The sequence below is a fragment of the Denticeps clupeoides genome, chromosome 10 (assembly GCF_900700375.1).
Source record: "Denticeps clupeoides chromosome 10, fDenClu1.1, whole genome shotgun sequence".
NCBI lineage: Eukaryota > Metazoa > Chordata > Actinopteri > Clupeiformes > Denticipitidae > Denticeps > Denticeps clupeoides.
In genome coordinates, this window is record NC_041716.1 from 4,381,479 (window position 1) to 4,398,531 (window position 17,053).

The 17,053-nt window shown below is 44.8% G+C and overlaps 1 protein-coding gene across 2 annotated transcripts in view; it reads left to right on the forward strand.

Moving 5' to 3' along the window:
- The window catches only part of gripap1 (GRIP1 associated protein 1), a 42,543-nt gene extending 26,064 nt beyond the window's left edge, over nt 1–16,479 (forward strand). For both annotated transcript variants that reach the window (XM_028992954.1, XM_028992952.1), the window contains 2 exons: nt 10,426–10,595; nt 14,390–16,479. In XM_028992954.1, coding sequence (XP_028848787.1) covers nt 10,426–10,595; nt 14,390–14,470 — 251 coding nt within the window. In that variant the 3' untranslated portion in view covers nt 14,471–16,479. The remainder of the gene's footprint in view (nt 1–10,425; nt 10,596–14,389) is intronic.
- Nucleotides 16,480–17,053: the final 574 nt, after the last annotated feature.

The window sequence follows — 17,053 nt, forward strand, 5'->3', positions numbered from 1 at the left end:
TTTCAGCTTTACTAATGTCCTGATTACGTTGTGTTCCTCTGGTTTACAGGGAGGGAAGATCTGTTTTAAGAAGGTTGCACGTTTAATTTCTAATCCGTCTGTAGAGATTCTTATTTATGCCATTAGATGATTTATATCCATTTTAGGAATTTTCTTCCTTGTTTTATTGGTCTCTATTTCACTTTATTTCGCTGTGGAGAAAGGATTGGATATTGGTTTCAAAAAGCATCCTAGAAGGTCGACCTTCACACTTCTTCCAAAGTGAAATTAGGTTCTGCTCTGACAACCTTTTTAAAAACCTGAATAAAAACTATATAAAATTCCAATTTATTAATTGATTCAGCACAGTGCTCTTTTGATAGATATTAGCTTTTTTTGTTGTTGTTTATTTCTGCTTTCCAAAGTGCTCTTGAGGAAATAGCAACCGAAGGATTCATGAATGAACGTGAAAACGCACCTCTAAAAAGGTTCCATTATGATGTCAAAAATGTGTCTCTGAATGGACGCAGTCCATTTGTTGGTGCGTAAATACCAGCGTGAAGGTGGTATTAAAACATTGTTTGCTGGACCCACACCTCCAGCCCATTGTTTTTGCACCAGCCTCGGCGAAGCGCAATAATATTATGGTCACCATTTCACACAGTAGTGCTCATTAAAGAAAGCAGGTTACACCCCTGCCTTCTGAAGGAGGGAGGGCTTTTTCTTCTGTGTGAGCCCCTCCGCCTGTTTTAATTTCATGACTGACTGAGTTAACATTTAATGCCAGACCAGATTCCATTAGCACCGCTGTCTGCTAATTGTAAATATTGTGCTGTAAGTTGGAAGGTCTCTTCTCTGGTCGCCGCTGTCAGACTGTGGACGCTTCCATTTCTCCGGGCTAATGTATAACGCTGGCCGCGGGCTTAAGAACACCGCTGCAGATGTGCCACGTGTAAAGTGATGCACATACGTACATGCACAGCATCCCTGGCCCTGTTTCTGGTAACCTGCAAGCGCAGCATGTGCTTCGTTCACATCAGCACGTGGCGTGACACTAAAAGCATGTAGAAGCACCGACTGTACGGAACCCCGGCCAGTGCGTGGTACCTCCTGTTTTACTTGCATTTGATTTCCTCTGCAGCGTGACACAATGCAGGAAATTGTTTTAAAGGAATAACACTAAATCATTTTACTGTTTCCTCTTTCGGAATTGTAATGCGTTCGCAACACAGTGCTAGCTCTAGAATATTGAACATTGGCACCTTGCTGATTGATCGCAGCATTGCTTTGCGCATTATTAGATAATCAGAAACCACTGTAGACTATTGTAACTATGCGTCTGCTGACACCCTCCCCATTCCCAACAGTGACGTGTTCACTGCTGTTTCTAGTCCATTATCAGCAAATTGAGCAATTTATGTTGGAAAAAATGTGAGCAACATGCCAAAAAAAGTGCAAGGTACCTTCAACAATCTACAAACAAGAAGGGGTGCAATGGTACAGGTTAGAGTTGTAAATCTTTTCTTTTTTTTCTATAATTTTACTCGGGGGGTCCGGTCGGGTCTGGTCGAGCTCACTAGATAAATGGGCGGTCAGCAAACACAAACGTCCGAACTATATTATGCTTTGCGTATGATTCGCTGCTTGTAAATTTGATTCCGTGATTGGTAAAAGTGTTTTGCATGTTGTAAATTTGATTGGCAAATCTCGGCCACTGTTGTCATGTGATGCGTTTGAATTATTACAAGATAGATAACGGGAAGTGAAACTGAGGGTGGGCGATTATATTTGCCTCAGGTCGGGCCCAACTTTTTATGCAATTGCCTCGCATCGATTACAGCTCCAGTACAGGTATCCCACGGTAACGGTCTGTACCTTTTTTGAACCATCTTGTGATGTCCTTGGTCTTTGTGTTTGCACCCAAGTTGTTCTGCATGCTGTCTCGTCGCTCTGAAGTTGTTTCGAATAAAGATTTGGGCTTGAGTCCCAGAAGCTAACCCCTAACTCCGCCCAGGGTGTCCATTGGAAATTAACTTTACAGCAGTGTTAATAACACACAGATGGGGTCTTGGCGGTGCTTTGTGGGAATGAGGAAATATTAATTTTTTTTGTAGTGTAGGAAATAGTTAGGGCTGCACGATTTGGGGAAAAAGACATATTGCGATTTGCGATATGATAAAGGACACTTGCTTGTATATCAATGAAAAGTCGCATACTAATAGTGAAATGTTTAATTTCAAAGTGAAACATACAAACTACTTATAACAACCTGAAATGCCCAGTGCTTTCAAAATACAATATTCTACGAAATTAAATAAATCTCAAAAAACTCTTTTACATTACTGTCGAACGACAAACCCTGGTAAGGCTAAACAACTGTTTTGATTATATTTGGCCATTATAAAATCCCGTATTATAGTTCTTACGTTTAACCAAAACGTTGTTTGGAGTCTGACTTGAACACAGGGATGCATAGCTTTGCTAGCTTAGCTAAGGTTAAGATTTGTAAACTGAGGTGAATTTCTTTAGGAAACCTTCAAAGTTTGAGAAGAGTTAACTAAACAGCTAAGAACAGTCTAAATAGTTAATGCCTACGTTTAGCCAAAACGTTGTTTGGAGGCTGACTTGAACACAGGGTGGTAGTAGCCTAGTGGGTAACACACTCGCCTATGAACCAGAAGACCCGGGTTCAAATCCCGCTTACTACCATTGTGTCCCTGAGCAAGACACTTAACCCTAACTTGCTCCAGGGAGACTGTCCCTGTAACTACTGACTGTAAGTCGCTCTGGATAAGGGCGTCTGATAAATGCTGTAAATGTATGTAGAACAGGAATGCATAGCTTCGCTAGTTTAGCCTAGCTTAGCTAAGGTTAAGACTTATAAAATGGGATTTTATAATGGCCAAATATATTCAAAACAATTGTCCAGCCTTACCTATGAAATGTAATCCCCCGGGATCTGGTTTGGAGCGTACAGCGGTTTGTACAGCCCCAAGCAGCACAAGAGTGAGGCATTTTTATGCACTTCTCTCCATAGACATGTATATGCTTCACGCCACAGCAGAGCCTCTCGCAATATGGCGGCGACATTGCGGCGTCTAACCATATGTCTCCGAATCGAAAGTCATGTGACCAAACACGTCACATCCGACTGAAGTGAGATTTCAGTCAGCTCGCAAACTTTGAGAGAATGAGAGAATTGATTGGATATGTTGCCAATCCAATCCATGTACTGATCATTTCAATCGCAGCTTTTTGCGTTCAGGTAATCGACTGACATCGTGATTACGATTGCGATTAGATTTATCGTGCAGCACTAGAAATAGTCGACTTGACACAACATAGTCTTTTCAAAATTTAAAATCTAAATGCGCATTTGACGCAAAGCGCTGGCTGTATGATGCATTAATCCAGCTTTACGTGTTAGCACCACACCTTCTGGCAGATGTGCTTTGGTTGATTTATTGGTGGAGAGGGAGGACAGGAAGTGAACTGTCCAGCCAGGTGGTTGTGAGGTGAATGGTGATTAGTTGATAAAGGGATATTAGGCTTCTTTTACGGACACGTGGAGCAGGCTGAGCAGTCAGCTGGTTTTTACTGAAGTGCCTGGATTCCGTTTGGCTTTAGCCTTGCCAACGTTTCATATGAACGACAGGACCATTCATACAAGATGTACCAGCATTTGAACTTCTCCTGAGTGTGTGTGACGTGCTTTTCTTTTGTCATGACATCCAAGTTGTTCCGCATGCAGCCTTTTTCACGATGAACTGCTAGAAAGGCTTTCATTTCGGCGGTTGTCCGGCCACGCACGGCTTGAATGAGTCATAATAATTAGCCTTCTGTCTAACAGCGGATGGGTGTAGTTTATGAGGGAAAAATTGCATGCTTTTGGTCCATCTGTTTGCCGGACAATGATCCAATCACAATATAGATTAGTCACTTGGTAGACGTGTAGGTGGAGCCAGTGAGGTTTGTGTCGTCCACCAGCGCACTCCTGTTCCCCCACGGCAGCCAGACGTGAGTAAAAAAGACGGTATCTGTCCTACACGGATGTCACTGCTGTTGATTGGCTTTTTCGGGAGACAGTCACAGAGAAGGGGGCGGAGGGAGAACGGAATCGGGCCGGGGGAAGGCTGCTGGATGCGGGCTGACATTAGCAGGGACGTAAATGATTCAGGATGCAGCCATGCCTGAGTGAACCCAACACTCATGCCTCAATAATGCAGCACTCTGCCGGGCCTCAGCCCCCCGCGCGAGACGCCCCGGCTAGACTGCTAGCGCTGGCTAGCGCTCTCGCCGCTGCCGCTCCTGCGGTTCTACCTCCGTCCCGCCGACTCCCGACTCTCAACATGATGTATCCCGGACACCGGCACTGCAGTTGCTCGCAGGTTAACCCTTAAAAACTGTCGTGTGGCAAGTGGCGACTGAGCAGGCGACTCCCCGAACATGATGGGCAAATAGACTCAAGATATTTGCAGAGCGCTTGGTGTGTGTGTGTGTGTGTGTATGTTTGCCTGCAGAGGAGACAAGACCACTGCACCCAGGGAGTTCATGTGAGCGCCTGGGTACATGCCGCAGTCATGTGTCAACAGGGAAGTATATTTGTAGACGACGCCCCCACCCTCGCCGAGAGCCGCTGGAGTCAGTTGGGGTGAGGCTCTCCCGCCGCAGACCGGAGCCCCCCGCTTATTGTCATGCGCTCAGCTCGTGTGGGATGAAACCCAACCCTGCACTTAGGCGCCCGCTCTGCGTCGTGACTCGGTTTCATGCCCTTATGGAATGCGCGCCGATGCCAGGAAGGCTCGGATTGGGCGCTTTATTACAAACCCCGGCATCTACCTTAGAGAGACGTGTCAAGGTTTTTTTTTTCTTTTTACCGTTAGATCCCAGACTGTACACCTACTACACTATTAATGCACGGACTAGATGGCAACACTCACTGTGTCTGATTTAGGTGTGGCGCTATCTACTCTAGAAATACAAAAACGCTTCAGTGCTGGGTAGCGAGCGAGCCGCCTCCCAAACCAGTATCATCTATTCTGTGGGTGTAACGCAGTTGCCATAAAACCATGTTGCCATGTTGAATCCATTGAGGAGACTGCGATTGGTTGCCATTCATGTGCAAAGCAGACACCCATATGCAACATGTGTGAGCAAAGAGAAAATGAAAACTAGCTGCATCAACGGCGTTCATTTACTTTAACATCGTGAATATTTAACATAATTAACATTTTGACAGCTATAATATGTCAAGAAGTCAGTCAGCAATCCTTATTTGTAAAGCACGTTTTCCATTTTTTATATCATAGAGCCTAGAGTGGCTAGTAGATGGTATTTTACATGGGAGATTAGTGGTGGGACGATACAGGTAACTCACGATTCAACTCTGTGGCGATATGTGGCCCGCGATAATGATAATATCACGATTTGCGATATCTACGATATTAATGTATTGGAAGAAATTTCATCGATATATTACGATATATGTGGCTGAAAAAGAAAAACAAGGAATAAGGAAATAATAAGGAAATCTTATGCATTTATTAATGCCAATATTTCCAACATTGTGCAAGGAAATATGTATTTGCATAATAACTCACTGCCTCCTGGTCTTAAATGTAAACACTCTACAGCTAGACAGATAAAAGTGCATGAACATTAAAAAACATACATGAACATTAATTAACATGTGTAAACCATGATACTGAGACGTCAGTAGTAAGTTACTGTAACTTACTCGGTTTGCCCTCATTATCACCGTGATATCGAACAGGGGGAACTTGCAGAGTCGTAGTGTTGCTGTTATATTTTATCTTTGCAAAGCAGTTCTTGCAGATTGCACAGTCTTCATCCAGTGCCTTTCCGTCCACTGTCTCGTAAAACCCGAAGTCTCTCCACACTTTAGAGTGGAAACTAGCGGGTGGGTCTTTTAAGATAAGATAAGATAAACCTTTATTAGTCCCACAAGTGGGAAATTCTGCCATTCTCTGTGCTGCTTCTCTGTTGTTGTTAGTTAACTTGTGTTTGCGCCACTTTACCCCTATTTACTCGAACAGCGACCCCCCCCCCGAAAACAGAATGGTAGATATTGGGTAGTGACGGTGACACTGACAACGGGTAAATTAATAATTTTGTGTTGCAATAAAATATCGATATTGGCCGTTAGTGTAGCAATTTGTTTATTGCGACAGAGAACACAACAATATATTGCAATATCGAGTTCTTTTCCTACCCCTATGGGAGATCAGGTGTAGATGTTTCCCACCCAAACCGTATCTAGCATTCCGGTATCAGTCCACTGATAACAGAAGATTCTAAACACAAACCTGCCTGCAGGGCTTGATACAGGATGTGTGTCCCTAATAAAGTGGCCGGCAGGCTTATTTAGAGCATAAAAGGACATTAATATGTATGGTAATTGATTGGCGGGAACTGTGCTGCTGAGCTGTTTAGAACGCCCACGACAGGTTGGCGGAGCACTGAGCATCGCAGCGGGAGAACTGCCGAGCACGTACGTTGTCTGGGGGCGTTGAGGGAGAAAGGGAAAAAAATTAAATGTTCTATCAGTGAGCGCAAAGTCAAACCGCTTGTTGGATTTGATATCCGTGACAGCGGATGACGCATAACAATAGGCAGGAGAGCGACGGGACTCGGGAGGAAAAAGAAGACCGAAAGACCCCCAGGCAATGGTTCCATTTAACTTCTGTGAGGCGCGCAGGAGCGCCAGTAACGCCAGGGCTCTTTATGCGGGGCCAGAGCGGATCAGTGTGTGCCGCTAGAGCCGGGATGTAATAAAAAGCAAACCGGTCGGTTTCGGCTGGAGCAGGAAACGGTGGCGTTTCGCCAGCCTCAAACATTTTCCGGCCATTAGGGAGCCGGCGCTCTGCTGTAAATCTTCTTTTGTGGATTTATCAAAGTGTCTTAGAGGATTTGGGGGCCCTGAATACGGCAAACGAGAATGAATGGGCTTGATCGATACGTGGGGCAGGTAAAGGCTTTCCATGCTGCTGCGGTGAGCTGCGGTGCCTTCTTTATCTGAGCTTTTCACGCAGAATCCATTATTTATCACCAAAAGGGCCACAGCGTTCTATGAAGGCGTTCTTAAGCTACACTTAACGCATATTGTATTCATATTAAATGAGCGTCTTCCCAGTAACGCACATCTAGTTGACAAGTTCTGTGTTCTTCGCAAAAAGCAAACGGGGGAAAACTTCTGTTGTCGACTGTCATTCTTCGGGGGTGAAAGAAATGCCGTGTAGCGCTTCGAGGTCCACGCGCCAGCACAGCCAAAGGTCGCATGGTCCCTACAGGGCCGGAGCTAATGTCTCCATTAACAGCAGCTTGTCACTTGATACTGAATTGAGGCTGCCTGCAGCGTTGTGGACGTCTCGTCTTTAAGCTGAGCATTTTCCACGTTGATATTTGCAGCGGGTTATGTTAACTGGGACACTCTGGGACAAACATTGTTGTGCGACATTAAAGTGGCATAAAGCGCATTAGCACGTCCCCTGGCACACAGAGTACATTATTGGATGTGAGAGATGTCTCTGACAGATCTCCATAAAAAAAATAAAAAATTTAAATTATTGGGGAGGGTATGTAATTTTTATTATTATGGGTTTCATATCACAGCATGTATTTAAAATAAAAAGAATAAATATAACCACAAGCAGTGATTAACAGGTCCTCACAAACATGGTGCAGCGGCCTTTGATGTTATTGCAAAACAATGGCTGTGTGCAGAATGGTTTTACCAAATGCAGTATTCATTCCTTCATAAGGAACTTGTTCACAACATACTGACCATATTTCATGTTATTATGATGGGCGGTGTACGAGCACAGCAGTAGGAAGGGCAAAGTGGTACTCTTCTCATGCCTGTTGGTGGTGCTATACCAAGGTGTCAAAATTCATATATGAATATGACAAGGGTGTGAGACTGAATATTTCTGTGAAGTTTCATCTCGATTACTCAATGTTTAGTGTCATTTATGAATTTTCAAAAAATATGTAACGGCTTTGCAATTTAGCATTGCGAGTCTGTGTTCTACATTCAAGCAAAATTTGGACTCAATTAGATAAACGTTGTAGGGTCCTTGTTTCAAATAACTTTCTATGAGAAAATTAAACAATCTAGATTATCTCACTTCCTGTTGGACAGGGTTACTGGGTGTGAGCAGTGTAAGTTTTTCCAAATAGTTAAAACTATAATAAATGTATAACAAGAAAGTGTAATAAAGCTTAAAATGAAATCCAAAACAAAAACAAGGATATGCACACACACACACACACACACACGCACACTACTCACAATAAGTTTGGGATATTGTGAGAGACTTAGTGGATGTCATACATACGGAGTTTGTTTCACTTCAGACATTTTAGGGATAGGGAGGCAATTGTCTTGGGGTGATAATGGTCTCAATGTGTCTCAGTGTTCCTTATATTGGAGCCAATACCAAGAGACAACCTTTCTGAATATGGCATCAATTTCAACATTCTGTGGGTATAAAAAGCTGGTATTGTCAGTAAGTCATTCCAAGTTCATCATTCAAACACACAACGTCACTTAATGGACGAGCAGCGTCACCTGGCCATGGTGTTCCTTCGGGTCGGTGGCGGGCGGTCAGATGTTGCTCGTGAACTTGGTGTGTCTCAAAGTGTCATCAGCAGACTTGCATCAAGTCACAGAACTACTGGCAGGGTTCATTACAGACCCAGGAGGGGAGCCCCACGAGTGACAGACCGCAATGATGACCAGTACCTAAGGACCTATGCACACTGCCACACAGCTGCAGGCCCGTTTACGACATGCGAGGGTACTAGGGTCTCCAGACAAACATTCACAATTTACTGCTTTGGCCTGAATGCCAAACAAACGTTGCAGGTGACTCCACTGACACCGATACACAGCCGTGAATGTTTGCAGTGGGCACAAGACCATGTGACCTGGACAATGCAGCAGATGGTGATGCCTGCCCAATAAAAATTTAACTAATGAAAATGGTGTTTCTTCTCATACATTATTAGTAATATCAAACGGAACTAAAATTCAGAGCAAATAGGAAAAGCACTCATGTGAATATCAATATTAACTTTCTGTGAGTATTGTAGGTATATATGTGTATGTTTGTATGTGTGTAAGTGTGTGTGTGTGTGTGCACATACATAAACTGTATGTTAAATTGAAATCTTGAACATCAAGTGGCAGAGTAGTGTGGAGAATATGACACTGTATAGCAACAGGAGGAGTGGACATTAAAACACTAACAGGTAACATGAACAGGATTATGGAATTAAAGTACGATTATTTCTGTTTGTGTTACTGTGGCAGCATAAAATAAGAAATCGGCATTGTCGTGGCTCTCTATGCACAATCATCTATTCCTAATCCGAGTTGCATCTTCTGAAGCCGAGAGATGGCACCTGCCCACCGTTGCCCGAACGCACCATACTGACAATTTACGGTGGCCAGTTCACCTAATATACATGCCTTTTGGTTGCGGGAGGAAACCATGCAAACACTGGGAGAACATGAACATGAACTCCACACACATAAAGCCAAATCCCGGATTCAAACTGTCACGCCACATAGAACTGTTCGCCTGAATTCAGCTGATTATTGAATCTTCATCGTTGTACTTGTTGTAACAGTGGATTGATAGTAGCACATACCCTTCTCTGATTTTCATCCATTTTAATTCAGTCAATGCTCAACTGGTTCATGCAGAACACCTCAGATGCCTCTGCTGCAGGGCATCCTCTCTCCATTTTAGCTGAGAAAATATGATTTTTAAAAACTTTTAGTAAATGTGTCCATGTGTACCAGATGATTTCACTTCAAAGTACGAGGCGTGCTCAGTTAATCATCAGTTCGGCCATCTGTTTAGTTTCGAAATGTGGGCTTTTTTTCCGACACCAAAATGCCTTCTGCTCTTTGCAATCTTCGGCTCTTTCGTACCATTGGCCAGTCATTGGTCACGGTCTTTAATTCACTTTCCTCTGATTCTGCGCTAAAACAAGGCGTTGCTCTGTGTGTGCTCGGTATCTGCTCCAGCATTGCTCTTAATTTAACCGTGTGTTGCCGCCTTGTAACAGATGTAGCTACTCCTTTGGCGAAAAATGTGTTTTGATCAGCCTGTTTCTGGTACGACCTGGAGATAATTGCACTGGAGTTGCCTGTAAATTGCCGAGGGCCTCGGGGCCTCCAGTTCATGGATCTGCAGCAGGTTTTCCATCGCAGCACAGGCTGCTCCTTCTCCGTCCTCCACAAGCGATTAATATCCCCACAAGCTGGACTATGCATATTCATGGGCGTTCTGTCTGAAGATCATATGAAAAGACCTTTTGAAAGCCGCCCTCAGACCGCGTTTGATTGCTGCTTTTTGTAGAGGCTCCTTTGTCGAGTTCCAATGGCTTAATCTTCTTGTTCTTTAATATTTGCAGATGTTTCTGGGGCCGGGGCGATGGCCCATGGGCCCTTGGCAGACCGAGGAGGGCTGGGTTCTGTGCTCAGGGACCTGGTGAAGCCAGGCGACGAGAACCTGAGGGAGATGAATAAGAAACTGCAGAACATGCTGGAAGAGCAGCTGACCAAGAACATGCACCTACAGAAGGTGAGAGATGCAAATTAACGTAGAACCTTTATTTGTCAATGAGTTGACTATTATAATATGTAAAATATACACATTTTATATATACAAAATGTATTTATGAGCAGTGTTGGACACTTTTCATAACAGTAACGTAAAATGTTCAAATATGTCAAAGATATGGGTGGTGAGGCTCCGCCTCCGTCTTCATTGGCGGTGCCCACGTTAGCCCACCTGGGTTTCCACGTTCTTGACCACTAGTTTTGATGAAGAGTGGAACTAGGAGACGAGCTTCGTTAGATTTGAATGGCTTGTTACCAATGTGGATAAAGACTAAAACAGTAATTGGCTAGATTAGGCTAACTGTTAGCCTAACCTCTATTTACAAAAGGCAGCTGTGCCAGTAGCATTAATTAAAAAGAATTGCGACGATTAACACATTCCTCTTGACAGCATTAATGTGTGCGTGTACTAATGTTTTCATAACTGTAATATGTTATATTTTATATATATATAAATCTTTTATACTCTGTGTGAATAGTAAGTAGGCCTTTGATTATTTCGCTGATCATATGTTTGAAGTGTTATGCCGCGAATAGAACCGCGTCCTCAGAAAAGCCTGTAAGTGATAAGCTGCCGTCCCCTGGATGCATGCGGTGCCGGTGCGCTGCCACCAGTGTGATAGGCGGCCTGTTTGCGCGTGTAGGCGGCCCCGCTGTCACGCGGCCCTGTGACTGCGCCCCGCCGGCGGTTCTTCATCACCAGCCAGCCGGTGGGCGTCCGTATTGCAGAAGGTGTTTATAGATGCGGGAATATGAAACTTCTTCGCCTGGATTCCGCTGCCGCTCCCGCTAACGGCACTCAATCTGGCCTGGTTTTTCCGCCACGTTCCATGGCTTCCTGTCATCTGTGGAGAAAGGTGAGCCCCGTCCTGGGGGGCGTGGCCATCTTTTTTCCGACGTTTCGTGACGCGCACGTGTTGGTTTGAGCCGTGAAAGCTGGTGAGCTCAGTGAGGGGGTGTGCTTTTTGCTTCTCGCCTGGCTTGGAGACAGTCTGGATCCTTGGCAGCGTGGTGTGTAGGAGTTATGCGCGCCCTGGGGGAGTTGTAGGTTACACAAACACCCGGCTTTAACCTTGGCGTGGAGGAGACAGGGGAGGGAAATTGACCAGCTCTCTTTCTTGCAAAGTCTCCTCCTGACTTCCTGAGTGCTGCTGTGGGGACGTCCTCAGATCTGCAATAGCGGAAGATCCTATTAGAGGTGTGAATCTTCACTGGCAAACCGCACCCACAGTTTTTCGGTTTTACAGCACACGGCTCCATTTTTCTATTCATTCAGTCTGTCAGTGAAAGCCGGACTAAGTTTTATTAAAAAAGGTACTTTGAAAAATCATATTAAAGGCTGTGTCTTTCCAACAGACGTATTGGCCGCTTTGCCGGGCTTGCAGTATTGTTTATGGCTGCAGGTGTTCGCTCAGGGAGGTTCATGTTCATGCTTCTCAGTGAGCTAATAAAATAAAAAAAATAAAAAACGCACCCAGTCGTCTGGTTTCAAACCCCCCCCCAGAATACCTGTTATTGCACATTCAGTCCGCACTGTCTATAAATTCATCTTCTAGCGGATCGTTCGTAGAACGCTGGGTGCCCGTAATTCAGGGTGGTAGTAGCCTAGTGGGTAACACACTTGCCTATGAACCAGAAGGCCCGGGTTCGAATCCCACTTACTACCATCATGTCCCTGAGCAAGACACTTACTCCCTGAGTGTCTCCAGGGGGGACTGTCCCTGTAACTACTGATTGTAATAAGGGCGTCTGGATAAATGCTGTAAAAGTAAATGTAAAATGTAAATGTACTAGATAGCGGCATTACAGTATTACAGTATTTCACTTTATTGTTCATCTAATTAGATTGTTCATGTAATTAGAAATAAAATGATTTTCTGTACACTGGCAATCCGATTATGCATTGCGTATGAAAGTTTATCGTAATAGCGAAGTTTCTACACCTCTGCTGTGACTGCCCTTTTTTCCTGAACCATAAAGGGGATCTTCAGGTCTGTAGCTCTGCGTGCAACTGGAGCTTCCATGACGCGGCTGTCGGAGGGGTGTTCAGAAGACGCGGCCGTAGGCGGCCACGCGAGCCGACCAAGCGCTGGTGGCGACTTGTTCACAGCAGCCGATAGGCGCATGTCTCCGCGATGCGACGGCGAGCGCCGCAGGGCACTTCAGCCGAGTGGAAATCCCCTGCTGCTCCGACACCCACACTGGCTTCTGGCCCTCCCGGTGTCACCGGCGCCGACCTGCAGGACAACGGTGGCTTTGTCTCACCCCCTTTCCCTTTTATTTCCTCGTCCAAAATCTGGGCGCAGTTGCAGCAGCAGCAGCAGCGAACTCATGAATATTTACCGGCAGTTGGGGCCGCCAGCCCAGAAACAAACAGCCCAGTTAATATTTAATGGCTTTTGCTTTAGAGTGGATGGAACATTGCCTTTTTGTGTGTGCGTTGGGGAGTGAGTTGAAGGAACTGTGGAGCGAGTCCCGGGCTGAGAGAGAAACTGCAGCTGAGTGGAGTCGCCGGTTTCGGGGGAAAATTCCGTTACGACTTATTTGTAAAGCGGTACGGAGTTCTGTGCCCACAGAGAGCAGACCCAAGGTGAACCTCTGGTCAGCGAGGATTCATAACTTCCTAATAAATGGCTGTTGAGAGGGCCATAAAATATTCGTGTAGCTGTTGCTATGTATGGCGTTGCTATCAAAAGGTCCAATTCCATCCTGATGAGAAGGTTAGCAGTGGGGATATGTGATAAAATTTCATGTGGAGGGTTTATAGCCGAGCTCCAAGCAGGTGTCAGTTCTGAAGTAAGGCCGGTTTGTTTATATTGCACATCATACACAGTTACAAATATGACAACATAGGCCATAAGGACAAGACTGGATGAGTATGATGAGTCTGAATTTAAAATATGCCTCATGAGCAGCATATTGTCTGGAGTCGATGGCAGGAGTCAACCCTACTGGAGACAAAAGCTTGAGATGCTGTAACGGCCTTCTCCATCTATGACATTTACAGTATTCGGCACACGCCCAGAGCGACTCACAATGTGCTTTCATGTGACCATCAGCAATGTAATCAGGTCTGGTTCACCAGGACCCCAACTATGAATACAAACCATTTCATTTGCTTGGTTGTATTATCATTTTTTTTTACATAAGAAAGATTATGGTAGTAGCCTTGTGGGTAACACATTCGCCTATGAACCAGAAGACCCAGGTTCAAATCCCACTTACTACCATCGTGTCCCTGAGCAAGACACTTAACCCTGAGTGTCTCCAGGGGGGGACTGTCCCTGTAACTACTGACTGTAAGTCGCTCTGGATAAGGGCGCCTGATAAATGCTGTAAATGTAAAATGTAAAAGTAAGATTACAAGTTAGTGTAAGTATTCTCTAAACAGGAAAGCCTTAAGCTCCACCACCTCGGAGTCAAGACAGAGAAGAGTGTCTTCCTCGAACCTTCAGCAGTGCAGGGACGGAGAGTGCGAGGTGCAGCGTGAGGTATAATAAGGGCTCCCATGTTTGGCTTTGTAGGCCAGCATCAGTATTTAATGGGGGGTTGCAGCTACTGGGAGCCAGTGGGGTCGGGTGGCAGGATGTGTGAAATTACTAGGGACCGCAGCGGGGTGGCTTTTTCTCCGTAGATACGGGTGAATATTTAAGAGAAGGAATCTGTGATATTACAGCAATGTAAAAACAACAATCTTAACAAAGGAATGAACCCCCAGCATTGTCTTGGTTCACTTCCGGTTTTTGTCCCCCGCAGGACCTGGAGATGCTGTCTCAGGAGATTGTCCGCTTAAGCAAAGACTCAAATGAGAAAGAGGCGCCTAAGCTGGTGGGCTAAGGCTGGACACGGGCGTGGCCCGCCTCACCTTTCACTCATTTTCCACACGAGCCTGTTCTTCGCCTGCCGAGAGGGCGGCGGCCATCGGCACGTCGAAGACTGACCCTCGGCCGGAGAACGGTGATGAGCTGGAACGGTGGAGGATTTTCTCGTTCTGTGTCTGGGGTACTACTGAATGTACGTTACGCGCTGTCTTTTTTTTGTTACTGTTGTTGTCGTCATTGATTTCTGTCTCAGAACAGCGGGCTGCACTGCTGGCCGCTCCAGGACGCCTCGGCTTCCGATCGGAATGCTGTGCAGTGCACACGTCTGCCGGATCCGGGCCGACGCGCCGCTATCATTACCGCTGGTAATTCCGTAGTGAACATGAACAGGAGATGCTCGGCCCGACGTGCCGGTGATTTATCCGCCTCCGACGTCTCAAACTCAATTAAAACGAACGCAACACGAGCATCAGGAGGGCTCTCTTGGCACGCCGTTTAGGGAGGCTGGACCGAGTCCGCAAAGTCGTTCCGGTTCAGCAAAGCTCATTAAGTTAATGTTTTTTTTTTAAATTATTATTAATAAATAAGTAAAATGAATAACTAAGGCTGGATGAAAGTTTCTAATTGCAGTAACAGAACATTTTGAATCTGCCCCCCTCCCTTTGTTTAATTGGCCATTCTGCTCCGAATCACTGACAGGACGAGATCGGGACGCTCCGGTCACATGACAAAGCATGGGCTTGTGTCCCTCGGCCCTTAATCATCATGGCTGCTATGTTTTTGTATATATATATTTTTTTGCTTGCGATTGGATTGCACATCTTCTTACGATATCATTCCTCTTGGTGCAAACCAAGCTTTTTCGTAAAAACTTGAAACTCGGTCCTAGATGCTCCAGCAGAAGCTCTGTAGAAGCTTCACATGCCTCCTCCACCTGGTTTCCAGCTGAGGTCAGCATGCTGAAGGTGACTTAGGTGACGGTTCCCAGGAGCCTGTTGGTTGTGCATTATGAAAAGACAGCAGCTTATTCTGTTCTTCTACATGCATATTTGAAGTGTAATGTCTCGAACATCTGTGCGCAGCATCTGGGACCTTGGTTCTGTTTTTGTATTTATTTTAATCCTGATTACTGTAAAAGATTCTTTTCCTTTATCTGACTCCGGAACCCTTATGGCTGTTAAACAGGACCAAGCTTCCATTGGCTGGTTTTGGGGCGAGTGCTAGGAGGATCTTCACGCTTCAGCCTATGTGCTACTGCTGTCCGTGGTATTTTAGATATCACCTCGTTTGCGAGCTGTATGCTTTTACATGAGCTCGAATATTATCCAGTATGAGAACCAGCTAATGGTGCCGTGCGTGCTTATTTGATGACAGTATCCAGACACGGTTTTTGAAACGATGCTGTAGGTCGGTTTTAGGATGGCAACGAAGACCTGCTGAATCGAGTTGCGCTGCTACACCGTAATACAGCCTCACAGGGATCCACTTTAGGCTTCAGACAGACTGACTTTTTAACCAGCCTGGCCTTAGTTCAGGTCTTCAGTATGTAATAATGGATAATAATGACGTTTATTTATCACATGTATATTTTAAGTCAGTACAAACTGCATTGTCTTGACTTGATGCTTCTTTTTGAATGTGAACTGCTTTTTGTGAACTTCCATGTTTCATTTATGACTAATTGCATGTTCTTTCATTAATAAGAAAAACAACATTGATTCACAATGAAAGGTGAATTAGACCTTAACTGGAAAAACGCAGGAAAACCAAATGCACCGAATGATGACATGTTAGATGCTTTTAAACCCTTCGTTACAGCTTTGTTCTCACTAATGTTGCCTTCAGATGTTTTAAAAATGGACCCATGCCAAATGAATCCTGTTTCTCATTATGAAATTTATAACCGAGTCAACACACACAAGATGCGTACAGGAAGCTCCTCACACTCGGCTTTCATCGGTATTTACATGTGAACCGCTTCTTCTCTGCAGTGATGCCCTCCAATAAAAAACTGGCTGAACACTGCTCCCTGTGTTGTTTCTTATATTCCGTCCATATACCTGTAAATGAGCTATAAATTAAGGCTGTACTCATATTTTTTTTATTGAAGGTTACTGAGGGTGTCTTGTATATATCTTACTTTCCTGTTTTTTTTTTTTTTTTTTTTGGCAGCTGATAGCAGTGTCATCCTGACATATTTTTGCCTAAAAATATTTCCCTGGAGATGTTTTTCAGCTTTGGGCAAGAATTTTCTGTCAGGTTCATGTTTCTCTGCCCAACACCTTTTTTCCAGGGTAACCGTGGAGAAATAAAAATGCTAAAATTTCAGAGTTAAACAATTCTGCATGAGCTCATGTTTTCCATTCTTAAGTGATATGTTCCAATCCTAATCCTGGATCGTTCTCAGATTGAATGCTTTTATGCCAAATTTCTGTCAATTCCCGTATGGAGTCCGGGGTACCCCAGGAGTAGGATAAAGAACCCCTGCTTTAGCTCTGGTATATGTGGGCGATGGTGTAAACATCGGAAGAGTACCTTTTAGCCCTGGTGCGCATCCGATGGATTTGACATCAATATGTTTTAGGAGAAGAAATTATCT